We start from the raw sequence: 16,884 nt of genomic DNA on the forward strand, positions 1-16,884 counted from the left end.
GTAAGTAAGAGTGAGCTCTCCCTGCAGCTGGATCCGGCTTACCCTCTACCTATGGCAAATAACATGCAATCTTTAGGAGAAATATGGCGAGAGCTTTTGTAAGTGTCCTCCTCCCCTTATTTTTATAAGCAGCACCATTTTTCTTAATCTATATATTTGTCTTTTGTTTTGTCACTGTTACATCTGCCAGGTGACAGTGACTTCGACATCTATTAAGATGCATGTTTACCAAAATGGAAATAGTCTGTTGCTATTGCAGCAGCAGCAAAACTTAAGAAATGTAACTGAAATAATGGATTATGTGTTTTAATAGACACTTTGTGGCATGCACAAGATACCAAATGCTCACATACTCAACTCCCTAAGCAATACAAGTAAATTCTTCTTTTCCCGTTTTCTAGATGAAAAGCACAGACTTCTGAGTCAGGTTGTGCGGCCACAGGAATCACGGTCACTGAGCCCCTCTCATGTTACTGAAGAGCGACAGAGTCGGTGGAAAGAAGAAGATAGAAAATCGGACAGAAAGGAAAGTTCCCGGCGTTATGAAGAACCAGAGTTTAAAGAGAGGGTTTCTTCGGCAGATAAGCAAAGAGAGCAACCAGATGCTTCAGAAGGCTCCCGCTCCAGGATTCAGGAAAACCTTGGACACCATCCCTCTGAAGAAAGAGATGCTTCTGATAGAATGCATGATGACAGCAAGAAGAAGTCTAAAGTACAGAAAAAGGCCACAAAGAAAAAGAAGGATGATGACAGTGGTGTGGAAAGGTATGCTAATGAATCAACGACTGAAGAAAGCCAGGTCTTTTCACCCAAGAAAGGTCAAAAAAAGAAAAATGTAGAGAAAAAGCGGAAGAGGTCCAAGGGTGATTCTGAAGTTTCTGATGAAGAAATTGTTCCACATCATAAAAAGAAGAAAGGCCCAAGAACCCCCCCTGTAACAAAAGAAGAATTGGTTGAAGCACCACCTGAGAAAGCCGTGGCAGATGTCCCTCCAAAAAGAGAAGATACAACGTTTAGTGACTGGTCAGATGAAGATGTTCCCGAACGTGGTGACATTGTTGTTCCAGAACGAAGCACTGAGGATTCCCATAGGAAAAGTCACAGAACGAGGGGAGAAAAGGTGGAAGCACCTCATGTTACTATAGAGGATGGACCACACCGTAAACCTGTGGATCAGAAGCGCAGCAGCAGCCTTGGTAGTAATCGGAGCCATGCCTCAAGCAGACTTAGATCCCCTTCCAATGAGTCAGCTCATCGCAGTGGAGATGACCAGACTGGACGGAAGAGGATCCTGCACAGTAGCTCTAGGGACAGGGACAGGGATAGGGACAGGGACAGGGACAGAGAGAAGAAAAGCTTAGAAATCACTGGGGAACGAAAGTCCAGAATTGATCAGTTGAAACGAGGGGAACCCAGTCGCAGCACATCTTCAGGTAATAAGATACATTTTAGTGAGACCAACCTATATAATTTCTGTATAAAAGTGCAAAGGTACAAATCCCAAATCATTCTTGTATGGCAATATTCCCTTTTCATTTGTAATCAGTGTGAAGGGAGAGGGAGGTGCTCTGCCATTCATTGTAGAACTAGAGTGAATTAAGATTCCTGCAAGTGTTACCATATTTGAGAAGGTGATTCTCAGCGGGCAGGATTACCACTTTGTTTACACCAAAACATTCAGTCAGATTCAGTTAATGCTAACTCGGGAATAAAGCGATTTGTAGGACAGAAAGAACTCTTAGAAAGAGAAAATGCTTGTGCTAACAGAACATTGAGGTAGTTTTATTATCTAAATAATGTTCTTAAATTCATTACTAACATTCATTTTGATATGGAAATACTGAAGTTATGTAAAATGAAAATGTCTCTTCTTTCTGAAAGAGAGATCCATTATCATCTCAGGAGCTACTTTCACTGAGGTAAATCTGTCATGGTTCCTCTTAGGCATGCTTTTAATGCATATGGAAATCATCTTTGTTGCAAATCAAAATAATCGCAATTGACTTGTTTTATTTGTGTAGTTCTTGTAAAAAAAAAAAAAAGGGTAAAATGTTTTAAAATTTAACAGCATCAGTAGGAAAATATCTTCCTCCTAAAGCACTAGAGCTCTGTGTTCTCCTCAGGGTTACATGCCTGAAATTATTTTTCTGAATTCATCATTGGCTATCTAAGACATTCCTAGCTTTTGGAAGACATCTTTTGAATTTTGAGATGATTCTTTTTTTTTGTTTGTTTTGGTTTTTTTTTTTTTGTTTTGGTGTTTTGCTCTCCCCCTTGCCTAAATTTCTGAGTTAAAATGATGTGCCTTCAGTTTGGCTTCTGTCATAGTAGGAAGTAACCACTAAAAATCTTCCGTGAGTGGAAGAAATACCTTTTATTTTTAAGTAAGGTTAAATTGATAGGCAATCTGAAGGCGTTACTGATTTGAAGATGATGCTTTTGAGAAGTACATTTTCATACCTGAATCTTCAAAATGCTTTGGTCTAGTAAAATGGTATTACATTTACATGCTGTAGTCACTTATATATTAAAAATATTTTATTCAGATCGTCAAGATTCAAGAAGCCACAGTTCAAGAAGAAGTTCTCCTGAATCAGATCGTCAGGTCCATTCCAGATCTGGGTCCTTTGATAGCAGGGAAAGGCTTCAGGAGCGAGATCGACATGAACATGATCGTGAACGAGAGAGAGACAGGAGAGAGGGAAGACAGAGAGACTGGGACAGAGATGTTGACAAAGACTGGCCAAGGAGCAGGGAACGAGAGAGGCTCAGAGAACGAGAGAGGGAGAGAGAAAAAAGACGAGAGCTGGACAGAGAGAGAGACAGACAACTACCTGATACTGCTGAGAGAGAGAGAGACAGAACTGTTGACATCCCCTCTCAAAAAGAATCAACAAAACACAGTGAAACGAAACTGGACAGAGATCACGAAAAGGAATTTGATGGTGTTTGTCGGGATTCAGCGGCATCAGAGAAGGAAAGAACAGACAAAGACTTAGGACCTTTACAAGGTTATGAAGATGGAAATGAGGCCGAAAAGGTAGAGAGTTTGGAAGGTGAGATATTTTGGGAAATAACTTGGATTGACAAATGTTTTATTCTTTCTCTTTTAGCATAGTGCTGAACTGAACTATATTAGAATAATTTTCTACTAAAAGGATTGTTGGCTCCAGCTTCTCTACTGTGGAAGCAGACACAGCAAGAGAGAAATCTGATGGCATCTTCCTTAGTGTTAATTATGTTAGTGCTATTTGTTAATTTCTGAAGAAGTCTTGAGGCAAAGAAGCATAAATGATCTGAGGTATAATGTCACCAAGGTGTAGTGTTTCTGAATAAGCAGTTTGTTAAAGAATAATGCCAGAGTTTGATTGCCTTGTTATATCATTGTAAGATCTATTTCTTAGTTGAGAAGTGACAGGTGGGGGGGGGGGGAGGGAAGTGTTGACTTGGATCTGTTCTTTGGGTTTAGTGGTGGGTATTTTTCTGCAGAGCCCAATTATCATAGAAATGATTGTCTGATGAGTAGGTGAAACATATGTGTGGCTTGGCACAACAGTCCAAAAATGGCTTTCCTGAGGTAATCTGATTAAATGCAGCTTCAGTTTCCTGGCCGTAATTGTACTGGGGAAAACGTGTTTAGGATTAATAAATAAAGTAACTAAGAGGCAGACAATAACAAACTCTTGTCACATGGATTAGACAGCTTGAGCTTTGCATGGATAGGGAGTTTGGGAAGTACTTTTCACCTATATCAACAATGTAGAAGAAGCAAGAGTCTGAATCCAGAGTAACTGGTGTATGTTACAGTTAAGTTCAGTTAAGTTGGGTATTTTTGGTGACTGCAGAAGTTTCCTTCTCTAAAATCTGTTGAAAGGAAAAAAAGCATTGTAGGATTTGGAATTTTTGGCTGTTTAGGATGGTAAGACCTGAAGTCCATAGTCTTTAGAAGCAGAAAGAGAAACACGAATCAAGCTTTTGTAGTTTTACACAAGATAACAGGACATTGTCTCATCATATTTGTATTCTTAAGAAGAATTGTCTGTAGTGTTCGTTGTTAATTTGAGCAGTTAAATGTTGTCTGGAGAGGATGATGAGGAATATTTAATACTACTTATACCTCCTACCTGATTACTCGCAAAGTGGTCATTAGGGTTGATTGATTCAATTGAGAAAATTGCATTTAAGGAGATTATCTGTAGAGTAGAAGCACTTTTCAAAGATCATATTTAGAGTGCGCATGGGAAAGTCTGCTCTGTTTTGCTGTAATGGGCAGAATTCAGTGATTTGTAAGCTAGAGGAAACAATGGTGGAATAAATCTGAGAGTGCAGTGTGGTAACTTCAGAAGAGAGTTGGTGAAAGGCTACTCCTAGGCACATTACCTGTTTCCAAGAGGGCATCTGTAACTAAACAGGCCATGCATGTTGAACGTGTTCTTCACGTTCTAGCCTTTCTTGTAGCAGACTTCTTGTAAGTGTATGAATGTGTGTATTGTTTTCTGTATTTTTCAAAGGTTATGTTCTTAATTCTTTGAAAATTATCATCTGTAGGAAGTTATGCTATATTTAGGATTCATTTTGTTTAGAAAAATAAATGTCTTTGGTAAAATATTAGAGGGCGTTCCATTTTGTTAAAGCATATGTATGTAGCATGTTTATGATTTTCTGAGGTTTAGTGTACTTTATTGTCTTCCATGACTTTATTACTCCTGTTTACCTTGCTTCTTTTAGATGACTAGTATGTCATGTTTTTAATGCAGGATTAATGTAGAAGTACATTATTGCAAAAAAGCAGTAAAGGTAATGATAGGGTTATAATTAGAAATTACCAGACTGATTTGAAATTCAAAATTGAAAAAGTAATCTGTGTTAATCATGTATTGAGAACTATGGATTATTATTTTTAATTGCTTAATACAGTAATTTTTTTAATGGTTCATCTGTGTTGTCTAAGCACATAGTTATGGTGAGCTAGTGTATCCAGTAGATCAGTGTGGAGGCAGAAGATGGATCATACAGGCAGTGAATATTTAAAATCCTAAGGCACAAAATAAAATCTAGTACCGATCACCTTATTTTCCTTTTAAAAAGGAAGAACTTTTTAGAAAACTAAATGCAGTTTCCAAATCTGATGAGGTTAAGGAGGTATCTGGTATTTACTTGGACAAATTACTGTAGTATATTATCTAACAAAATGTGTGAGGACGTAATTACTAGGTTATTGTCATGCCGTGAACCTTCATGTGTTTGCTCTAGGAGCAGGCTTAAATAATGCCCAAGATGCTATATGCTTCCTCCAAAGCATTGTCAGGTGGTCTACTAGCATGTCTTTTACTTGCTTTTTCCATGCTGATTTTTAGGTTAGTTGAGGTAATTTAATAATATTTTTTTTCTCTTCCCTATCTGTACCTTTTCCAAAGGCAAGCAAAAAAAATATTGGGGGCACCTTAAAATAGAGGCCGTTTCCCTTCTGGCTGAGGGATCTGGAAGATACTAGAATAGCTGGCCACAGGGGAGAATCCCTATTAATTCAGTCTAGTTTGTATGGCACAACTCATTGAGAGTACCATGGTGGAGAACCCTAAGAAAGCCTGAGTTTAGAGCAGTGTGGTTTCTAAATACTTGAATCAGATCTTTCAGTCTTGGAGGTGAGAGAATACCTTCAGATGTTCCTTTCATGTACAGCAAAATGCAATGTTTGAATGTCTTGTGTTTACAGATTTTAAGGAACATGTTTACATATAACAGCACAGGTATTTGTTATATGCATATAGTACATGAATGGAGGAGCATAACAACTGAAGAAGTTTGGCATGGCTTTCTAAAAGCTCTTCTGGTGACTTCCACAAAGAGTCTAAAACTCTGTGAATAATTGCTTCATTCAGGGTATCTTGCAAGTTCTTGTATTTTGGGGGTTTGTTACTTCTTTCTCTTGTAGAGCCTTCAGACTGAATCCTGAGCTTGAATTCATGTACCTGAAGCACCTGAAAAACTTTGTGGTGCTAACTTAGATTTGTATTATTACCTAAATATCAGATGATCAATATATGTTTCTTCTGAATATGGCCTTCCATGTGCAGTTTGACTAACACTACATCCAAAAAACCAACAGAGGTACATAAAATTTGAACTGCTGCATTGTGTATGGGAGAAATAACTTCTCTGTTTCCATGAGTTAATACCTGTTTTCATGTTGAATTTACTTGTCCCCAAAACCTAACAGTTTAGTTTGCTGAACCTCTTTGTTTTCAGGCTGCTTGAAGTGTGTTTAGAAAACAAGAATTACTGCTTTAAAGCTACAGTATTTATCTGTCTCTGTAGGAGGAGATGAAGAAGCTAAGATTGATGATGTGCAGTCACTGGCATCTGGTGCTGGAGAATATGAGCCAATCAGTGATGATGAACTGGATGAAATTCTGGCAGGTGATGCTGAAAAGCGGGAGGATCAACAAGAGGATGAGAAGATGCCTGGTAAAAGTATAGCAAATCCCCTTTATGATTATTTGAATATAAAGATTAGATTAGTTTGCGTATAATGCTGTTGTGACGTTGACAGTATTTCTGAATTAGGAATGCAGTTTGTATGCTCTTCAATATTTCTTGTTTGTTCTGTAATAGTCAGGTAAGGCTGAGAAGTATAAAGTAAGAAAAGAGTACCGGGACCTGTATCGTGAAGTAATATTTATCTTGTTTTACATAGCTAGAAGGGTAAGATTTTTGTTTTTATAAACATGTTTTCATTTATCCCATTTGGTTTTGATAGTTTTTCGGAACTGATATTTTCAAGCATGGATAAAATCTGTTCATAAATGCTTCCCAAATGCACTGGGAAGCATGGAATTTTCTACTTGCTGTAAGTTTAGTTGTTGGGTCATCAGGGTTGTATCAGCAGTGTTTTATGTTTTCTGTGATAAACCTACTGGACAAATGCAGTTGTATGGTTATTCAATAAATAGTATAATATCTCCTTTGAAAAAAAATCCAGCATCCAGAGTTGAAATACTAGCTTTTTAAGCATTTAATTTGGATTTGTCATAGCATGTTTAGTTGTACTGGGATTTTTGTGCATGTTTAAGTTGTGCGTCCAGATCTGTGGCTAAGCAGAGTCCGAGCAGCTTTCCACAAAGGAGTTGCAATGAAAATGAAGCAGAATATTAAGGTTGGGGGTTTAATCCAAAGAGTTTTATATTTGTATGTTCCTTTTTTCCACCAGTCTAAGTGAGTTTTGACGTTCTTAGCTGAAGTGTCCAAGGATCTGGCTTGAGAACTGCAGAACAATATTAATCTAAAATATATTGCTTTTAGGAGACGGGGATGTACACAGCATGTGAAATTAATCAACTGTTGTAAGGGATGATGACATGGTAACTCATTCTCTGTCAATGTTTTTGCAGATCCTGTGGATGTTATAGATGTAGACTGGTCCAGTCTCATGCCAAAGCAGCCAAAAGAACCACGTGAGCCTGGGGCTGCACTCTTAAAATTCACACCAGGTGCTGTTATGTTGAGAGTTGGCATTTCCAAGAGATTAGCAGGACCAGAACTCTTCGCCAAAATTAAAGAGACTTGCCAGAGAGTGTTAGAAAAACCTAAAGGTAATTGTTTCTGCAGGGGTTGAATTGTCTTTTTACTCAGTGAAAGTCCTTATGAGATGTGCATTAGTTCATTATTTTAAGTTTCAAGGCCACAGAAAGTGTATAATGAGTATTGTGTGAAAATTACAGGAATGTAATGCAGCTGCATGTCAATCAAATTAGTATTTTAATTCCAGCATGGTGGTGAGGTGTTGAATAATAGCCTAATCAAAATTTTTCATCCTAGTTGGAATACTCTTTTTTGTGAGAGCATTCGTGCTTTCCTAGCCTAAAGCGTCAGCAGTTTTTTTGAGTGCTAAGTGTCTTCTGCAGTGAATTAGCAGTAATACTGCAAGAAAGAATTAAGATTTCTTATTTTCTGTGAAGGTCCTCTGCATGTTTTCTTAGTTTCCTTCCGAGGGTCCTCTCCAGAACACGTAGATAGGAGTTTTTGGGTCAGAATGAAGGAGCTATGTGAAATTAGTATATTATGTCTCTGCTAGCAGTGGGAAATTAAATAATACACAGCTCTGGCATTTGGACAAAGTGTATGGCATTAGACATGCACGATTGGTGGGATGGACGTGAACTGTACCAGTGCAGTTTACTACAATTCTGTACTGTAAGCAGGGCTTGTGCATGAGGGAGAATACTGATTTTTTTCTCTTTGGCATCCCAGGAACCAGCTGAGCTGCTTGCAAGGACTTGCATGGTGGATATAGGTTTTCAGGACTATGAAACAATTGCTTTCTGTAGGATCTCTATGCAAATTATTCCAGGATCTGTATGTGAGAAAATTATAGCTTATACATAATGGTATCTGTGGAGCCTCTGTTTTTAGCAGATTTTTCTGATTTTTTTTATTTTACTCCTAAATTTTAGTTCTTAATTTGAAACAATACTTTTTAATTTTTTGCAACGTTATTCTTTATGCAGTTGTCTTGTTAACTTTGGAGTCTCAGATAAGTGGAGAGGGAAAAAGATAAACTTGCTTCTCCCAGCCTTGTTAATCTCCATGAATGTCACCGCCTGCTTGAGCCATTTTAATTGTGTAACTACTAATCATAGGCTGTTGCTACTGCTTCTACCTTTTTTTGAAGTCAAATTAAATGCAAACATTCTTAATGCATCATAGATGGTATAATTTGAGGTGTGTACTTGGTATTAGTAAGTACTGTAAATGTCCCACTGCAACGTTTGCAGCTCTTTCTGTACAGTATCAGCTTTCTTCTAGTTTTAAAAAACCCTCAGCTCTTATCCTTAAGAATTCACGTAACCAATGTAATTGATATAATGTTGAGTCTTCCTGAGTTAGCAAATTGTTGTGATACAGTAAAGGCATGAACTATGTCTCTCTCCCTGTAAGCTTTAATTTTGCTGCATACTACTAAAACACTTTTTACTAGGGATTCCTTGCAATAGGAACGGCAGTGCAGGATCACTCCACCAGGCTATTAAAAATGATACCTGAAATAACCTCAGCAGTCCTTGCATGCTTCTCTAGAAATAAACAGAAAGTCCGTAGTGATAAAAGGAGGCTCTCCAGCACTGCCTGTGGGCTGTTTTAAGTGTACTCGGATTGAGCAGAACTTGCTCTGGAGAGGAAGGGGGGTTGAAGTGCCTTCCTTGATTTGCCTTTGGTGTGTGCAGTCTCTTCACGCATTGGAATTGCTACACGTGGAACTGCCAGTAGGCTTGCAAATGTGTGCATTTCTTCTGTAATCTGCAAAGCGAAGGTTCCTTGTAGAGTGGTTACACAGCCACAGCACACACATTCTAAACAAAGGCACAAATGTGGTGCCCTGAAAAGTGAATGGATTTGAGCCAGATATTCAGTGTGTTACAGTGAAAATGTAGTGTTTTGACTTTAGATTTGCTCATGGTAGTGTAATTTGTTTCCCTGTTTTACTTGCTGAGTTTTGTGTTCCCTTCGTTGTTCTTATTGTGGATGAATTTTCTGGTAATACAGTGAAATGCAGGAAAAAGGAAATGCTTGCTTGTTTCAGAGATTTTTTTAATTATTTGGAAAAAAAAATCTGTGATACATGATAGAATTAGATTTGTAGCTGACTTACCCTTTATCTGTTAAATGCAATTGTTTCCTCTAAGGATATGGACATGCTTACGTGTCAGATATGCTCAGCATCTGGCACCTAGGCACACTCTGCAAGCTGTCAGTGTTACCTTTGAAGTGGCCTTTTTGCATCTTGTCACTTATTTGTGGTCTTGATTGTCCATTGAGGTCATCCTGGTGACTTCAGTGCAGTTCTCTTTAGCCTGACCTTGATTTCATGTAACTTTTTTGTTTCTTTTCACCTTGTTTAAAAACTAGTTTTACTCAGCTTCATCCAGATTTCTCTGGGTGGGTGGTACAAAAATGATTTGTTCTCTTCTGTGTGCATACTGCCAAACTGCTGTAGCAGTCTTTGCTTTTAGCTGCTATATTTTCCCCAGGTTTATTGTTGCCTCTAGTAATTCTTTGCTAAACACCCAGTATTTTAATATAGAGAGCCAGCTGGATTAGATTTAGCTTACATACCTTACCTTTTTTTTTTTTTTCTCCCAAATATATCATAATCTTCCTATTTATTGTAAAAGGATTATAAATCAATGAGCTGCAGTCTGGCCATGTGCACACTTTTTGTCTTTGTCTGCATGTCATAGAAACAAATTTGTTGCAGAATAAGGCTAACCCCAGGATCTGTCTTTTCTTGAAGTGGTTAGTGTTCTAGCTGTATACTGTTTCTTCTGATAAATATATTAAAAAACTAGTCCTGCCACTTTCAGTGCTGCTAACAAATGCTTTAGATGAGCGGGTAGGAGGATATAGTTTGTTAGCATCTGTTGACTTGTTCTCCAGGTTCATCCACCATGTATAAAAGAATTACTCTACATAGTCGTATTGCACTTCTGCATAGCCATACAGACTCTGTGTTGACACTGGTACAGTTGTCTCGTGTCTTGCAGAGAAGTGAAACTTAGACCACTTCCTGATTAATGCTAGTAGTAAATACCTTTTGTCACACATGTCTGACCATAAATGATACCTTCTCGTCTGTCCCACAGCTGTCACTTGACTTTTAGGCTTCTCAGTGCTCGCTGTCTAAATACTGCTTTCCAGTGCTGAAGCTACATACGAGGGTACCCATCCTTCCCTTTAAATGATGAAGGATTCAGGCCATTTTATAAATGGCTATATCCTTTTTCCCAAACCTTGATATTGTTTAGAAGGCAGAAATACAAATATTAAAACTTTAAGGAATTTCATATTAATGTACATTACTGTTCAAAAATACCATGCTTGTGATACGCAAATATCAATTCCTTGTAGATGCAGAAAACCTTTTTGAACATGAACTGGGGGCCTTGAACATGGCTGCACTTCTACGAAAAGAAGAGAGAGCAGGTCTTCTCAGTAATCTGGGCCCTTGCTGCAAAGCACTGTGCTTTCGAAGGGATTCTGCAATTCGTAAGCAGCTAATGAAGAATGAAAAGGCAAGTGTTTTGTTTATAGTGCTTGGTCAAAATACAGAATCACAGATTCCACAATGCAAAAAAGCATTTCTCTAGGGAGATAATTTTTGTGGTTGTTGTTCTGAAGTAGACCTAGTTCTTCAAATAATGGAGAACAGCTGTTTCTTTGAAGAGGTTGTAAGGTGTTTATTTTTTACTTAGGATGAGAGATTAAGATTGAGGCTAGAAGTAGGTGCTTTTTCTCATTTTGAGGTTTAGATTCTGGAGATATATTTCCTATATTTAGAGAATACATCATAAAAATAATTGTTTAAAATACAATTTCAAGGACCATTGTTGAATAATTCTTCTGCTTGAGATTCCATGTACTTTTATAAGAATTATAAGATTCTGTTCTTCCAAGTTAAAATTGAAAGAAAAAATATTTTAGCCATTTTTTTGCACTGCAGTAGGTTTTATGATCTTGCATGCTAATAGAAAAATCATTAATTCTTAGTCTTTTCTAGTGAATACCTATGATTAAAGCTCTAATAATTATTGAGAGTACTTGAGGTTAATTTCTGAGTTTGCATGTTAAAAGCCACTGTTTTCAGTTTGTTCTTTATTTTTTATTTTTCATTTTTAATTTCAACAGGGTGCAACAAAGCAAACATACACAAATTCTGCAGCAATGGACAGCGACCTGTTACGGTTGAGTCTACGGTTATTCAAACGAAAGACTGTGTGCCAGGTTCCTGGGCAGGAAAAGACAGAGGATAGTAAAATTCCGCAACCAGCTATCCAGCAAGAAGCGTGTGTGTCTTGAGTGAATGACCACAGTGGCACTTTCTAGTTGATGTCCCACTACCAGTGTTGGTACTGATTGATATTTAGAACTGGTTCATTGGAAAGCAGCTCTTAGAAGATGGAAGAAAATAACTCCGTTTGTACACAGATAAGAATTACTGGGTTTAGATGTAAGTAAAAGGGGTAAAAAATAAAGACTTCTGTGTGAAGTTCTCTGTAAGTTTTATAATATTGAATCTTACACTGTAACATAAACCTCTTTTATGGTGCATCAAGTGTAATAATGTGAAGATGTCTGGGTTTAGCAGTTTATAACACCACCTGACATTAAACTGAAGAAAACTGTCTGTGTATCTTTTTCCTTATTGTGAATGGGGTTTTCCACCATCACCCTGGTCCTTCAGTACACATCTGGAATTTCTTAAATAGCTCACTTACTGGGAGTTTGTCTTCCTCCACTTTCCAAATCTCTTTCTTCTCACAGAAGCCTCTGTTGTGGATCTGGATTTGGACAAAACTCTAGCTCTTTGCCATCTTTCACGTAGTTTCCTCTTAATTTCTGGACACAAAAATCTGGTCTAGTCATTTAAGGCTCCCCTTTTTGTTGATGAAAAGAACTAAAAAAAACCTTCCAGGAAATTATTTATGACCAGGTTTAGATGCCTATATGTGAAACTAACAGCATTTTCAAAATTCCTGCTGCTTACAAAAGGAGGGCTAGTGCTATATTGTACATTCTACTAAGTATCAATCCCATGCAGCAACCTGAGGGTACTTCACACTCGATGAGTTTCAAGAGTTTTCAAATGTGAGCAGTAAAGGCAGTGAGCAATGATGTTTTGCTGGGTGTTACAGATTTCAAGGGCCTGATTAGAGACTTGTCAAGCCTGGGATCAATTTTGTAAGAATTGTTTTCAGTTTGAGAAGTTAATATCTTGTGTGGGATCTTTGAGTGATACCAGTAACATATGTTTAAGTAGTCTGTGGAGTCCTCCATGTGAAAATGAGACTTCTAAAACTTAAGACTAAGTCTCTATACACCTCTCTACTTTTCCTGGGTTTAATCCTGAAGTGTTGCTTTGAATTCTGCTTGTGGAGGGTAGGAACGAAATCCATAGTTTAACCTTGATACTGCCTTGCTGCAAAGCAGCTTGTTTTCATTGTTCTCATTCAGGTTGAAAATCAGTTGTGAACTACTACATTTTTTGACAGTTGTTTTGTATTAATTTCTTACCTTTTTTGTCCGCGTGGAAGCAGCACACTGAGGTGGGATGTTGACTGTGCGCTTTAACAGCAGGCCTGCCTCACATCTCTTGTGATTACTGACAGTTGTATTGGCTTCAAGCAAAGGCCTAAATATGAATAGCAATTCAGTTCCAATACAAAGATTTCTTACTGTAGTGCTTTCCTATAATGCCTAGTACATAAGTGTTCAGTAAAATGTTCTTATACTATGTTTAAAGTATTATTAAAGAAAATGTGAGGGGGTTTTATTTATATTTTTGTAAGTGCCCACACTAGTGTATATGTACTTGTATCAAATAGAAATGACTTGAGAAATTTCTACCATTTGTTTGATTCTTATTAAATTGTGTGATCCAGGCAAAACTTTTATCTTCTGAAGTTTTTCACTTGTTGAACATTTTTAAGGGACTTCATGACTATTATTTTTAATATCATCGGTGATTTTATGTATGCTTATAAAAAATAGTCTTTTAAACACACTAGTGCTTTATCCTGAGCAAGAGTTAACAAACCTGTTGCACCCAGCATTTAAATGCATTCTCACCTATTTTATAGCTACAATAATTCTGCCTTTAAGCTGAAAGTATTAGATCATTGCTTCCAATTATGTTAAAGTGTGTTTTAGTCTCAGTCTCTAAAAGACATAAAAATGTTTGATAGCTAGAAACAGCCGTGTCTAAGACTGCAGTACACAAAATAGATTCACTGTGTGGCGTTTAATTACACTGTGCTTACTTAAACACTCTTCCTGTAAAACAGTCAAGGTGTATATATGCACTTAGTTTGCAGAAGAATATTTCACATTACCCTAGAAAATACAAAATAAAGTAGGCTTGATGGGCTACTCTGAATGTCTCGTGAAGTGATAGTGTCCCATTGAAAGGCAAAGTCAGTGCTGACTTGTACTGGTTTTCCATTCTGCTACGTATCAGGGCAGATCAATCCCTGAAATTACTGGAATTACACAAAAATGCTGAAATTGCCGTTTACACACCTTTGTTTTGATTTGATTTGCAGCACTTACAGGTGCAGAAGTACATCACGGTACTGGCAGAAAACATGCCTGTTCCTGTGGGAAGCAGTAAGAATCTTTTTCCAAGCAATTCCCCTCTTGCCTGGCAAGAGTTTCTGCACAGGTAGAGCCCAGAAGTGTGAAGTTCCTGTGTAGGAGTATTTTGATTTCCATTTTAACAAAAAATAGTGTTTAGTTTGCAGGGAATGTGAGTTACAAAACTCATCAGGTAATTTTAGAATAACTACAAAAAGGAAATTTGCCCACATCCCAGTTTCAGAAAAAGGTATGAAACGTGTTTGAATCTGAGAACTTGCTTTAGGACCTTCCCTCCCCTCCCCTGTGTTGCTCATTGCTTTCCTGATGGGGTCTGCCTGCCCTTTTAGCCTCTTCCATCTCTTTCTTTCTTCCCATTTCCCTCTTAGCTTTATTTTGTGTGGAAAAAGAGTAGATGGAAGAATTTTAGTCCAGTTCTCATTTTGCAAGGCTTCAGCAGGGGACACAGGAGCTTGTGATGTTTCAGGCAGTGGTGTGTGGGCAGGGCTGAACATACGCCTCAGATGCCATTGTGTGCTCCAGCTCCAAGTCTGAAAATGTGGGGAGGCACGTGTCCATACTCAGTTTCTCCTTTTAAGCTGTGACAACAACTTTAAAGTGGTCCCTGTACCAAAGCAGATGTCAGCCCTTTTTGCTGCTAAGCCCATGCTGTGCCTAGTTGGATGATAAATTAGTTGTAAGCATCCCCGAGGTGCTGTCTGGAACATGGAGCTGCAGGAGAGCAAGGTGCCATGTATACTGGTGAGATGTGGCAGGCCTTCACCCAGGTGAAACACCATGTGCAGATCTTGTAGCCGTAACGGATTCACAGACAGAGCAGATTTTAGAGCCTCGAGACACAAAGGGGACTGACCTGTATGTAGGGATATTGTCACGTTCATTATCTCAAATAATATTTCAAGGCTATTACTACTTCGGCTAGTGGAGTGAGATACAGATTTTGACAGTGGACCATCTGCACAGTGTACTCAAAAGACTGAGTTCAGATTATTTTACTAAACAAAGGCTTTTGTTTGAAGTGCTTTGATGCAGTTGTGTTCTCCTTTTTCTGCCATAGGGATGCCCTTCAGCAGAGATGCTGGCAGGAGCTGCTCTACCCATATGAGGTCAAGCACGGGACATACTCAATTTGTACAGTTCCTACCAGCTTAAAGAGTTCAGGAACCTCCTTTGTTTTGCAGTGACAGACAAAGTCTGCTTTTCAAAGGGTCTTTGTACAAAGCAGTTGTTTCCACTGTACAGGTCTTCAATGCTAAGGGGAAACCCAAGGTGATGGTACCAAATGCTTTTTGTTGTTTTGTGGGCAACCAAGGTTTCTGGGATGCAGTTTCAGGAGGCAGCTTAAGAATAGCAAACGTACTGTTAAAATAACAACAAAAAGCTCTTAAATGAAGCCCTAAACTCAGAAGTAAAGCAATGTAACCAAGCATCAATGTGCAAGGGATTTCTTAAACCAAACTGACCTCCTAAGAATTTGGAAATTTGTCCCATCAAAATCAAGTTCAAACATAGAAGAGAGGCAAAGTCTAAAAAAAAAAAAAGTTAAAAACAAACAAGTAGCTGAAGTTGCTTGGAAGAAAACTTTTTATAATGAACAGGCACTATCATTTGCTGTCAGTAGGAATCAATCTATGAAAGAGGGGAGATAAGTGTATTTGGGGAAGTTTAATTTCTTGATATAACCTTTCACTGCCAGGGATGCATCTACCACAGGCTTGCTTCCCACACACACCACACCCCACACCCCCCACCCCCCCCCCCCCCGCGCTTAGTAATGAAGTCAAGGTGTTGCCTTTAAAGACTGAAGAGTCAGACATGCTAGAGCAAACTGCTGTGGCACAAAGCAGTGTGCTGCCAGATTTTAAGTTCACATGTGAAAGGGTTGCGCTGGTTGCAAGCATGCAGTTCCTGAACAAGAGGGATGACTGAAGTATTGGATGGGGATTTTCTGCTTCATGATGGGGATCATCTACCCGATAATTAAATTTGTTGTTTGAAAATATTATATGTATGAGGGGTGCTTGGGGCACTGTGCGCAAAGTACTTGAGGAAGGGTGTAGTAGAAATGGGACAGAATTGAGTAGCATGGGTTGTAGTTGTCAGCCTGGGAGAGTGACTTCACACTTCTACAAGCCAGGAGCTCACTCATCACAATGAAGGAAACAGGAGGATCTAGGTGCGCTAAATGAGCGCACAATGCACTAGTGAAAGAGCTCTAGAAACAGGCAGTGTAGCCTTAGCTAACATGGCTCCAGAGGGGTGTTTCCAGCACGGAGAGGAGTGCTTTTACTGCTCTCTGTAGTACCTACAAATTCTTACCTGGTCTGCCTTGCTCTATACTCACAGAAGTTGGATTCAGCCTACAGATACAGTGAGCCATGAGTCAGGAGAAGCATGGAGTATTAATGCCGTCTCCTGAAAAAAAACGGGAAAGTGAGAAATAGGGAGAAAAAACTGAAGGTCAGCAAAAAAACCCAGGTGAGCCTAAGCTGCCCATGTGTACATTTAAGATGGATACTGGAAGCCCCCGAAGGACCTGGAATAGGTGCATGGAAGATTTACTTTCTCTGAATTGTAAAGGTGCTTTGTGTCAGCATGAGAACTGCAGTTGCCTCTGTCTCGGATATCATTCCTATGTCTGTCTTGCATGCTCACAGAAAATGTGTTGGCAAGAGGTTTCAGAGGACTTTTGAAACGTCTCACACAAGGTTACTAGAAAAAATTAAACTGTAGCAAGTG

General features: G+C 38.6%; 1 protein-coding gene across 8 annotated transcripts in view; it reads left to right on the forward strand.

The window, feature by feature from the left end:
* ZC3H13 (zinc finger CCCH-type containing 13) overlaps positions 1 to 13,395 on the forward strand; it is a 49,590-nt gene extending 36,195 nt beyond the window's left edge. For 6 of the 8 annotated variants that reach the window (XM_055701400.1, XM_055701401.1, XM_055701403.1 and 3 more), the window contains 6 exons: positions 402 to 1,433; positions 2,547 to 3,056; positions 6,319 to 6,474; positions 7,392 to 7,592; positions 10,903 to 11,066; positions 11,680 to 13,395. In XM_055701400.1, coding sequence (XP_055557375.1) covers positions 402 to 1,433; positions 2,547 to 3,056; positions 6,319 to 6,474; positions 7,392 to 7,592; positions 10,903 to 11,066; positions 11,680 to 11,850 — 2,234 coding nt within the window. In that variant the 3' untranslated portion in view covers positions 11,851 to 13,395. The remainder of the gene's footprint in view (positions 1 to 401; positions 1,434 to 2,546; positions 3,057 to 6,318; positions 6,475 to 7,391; positions 7,593 to 10,902; positions 11,067 to 11,679) is intronic. The other 2 variants (XM_055701402.1, XM_055701406.1) reach the window with 1 other exon arrangement.
* The last annotated feature ends 3,489 nt before the right edge of the window (positions 13,396 to 16,884 follow it).

Source organism: Falco cherrug, chromosome 2 (genome assembly GCF_023634085.1).
Source record: "Falco cherrug isolate bFalChe1 chromosome 2, bFalChe1.pri, whole genome shotgun sequence".
Taxonomy (NCBI): domain Eukaryota; kingdom Metazoa; phylum Chordata; class Aves; order Falconiformes; family Falconidae; genus Falco; species Falco cherrug.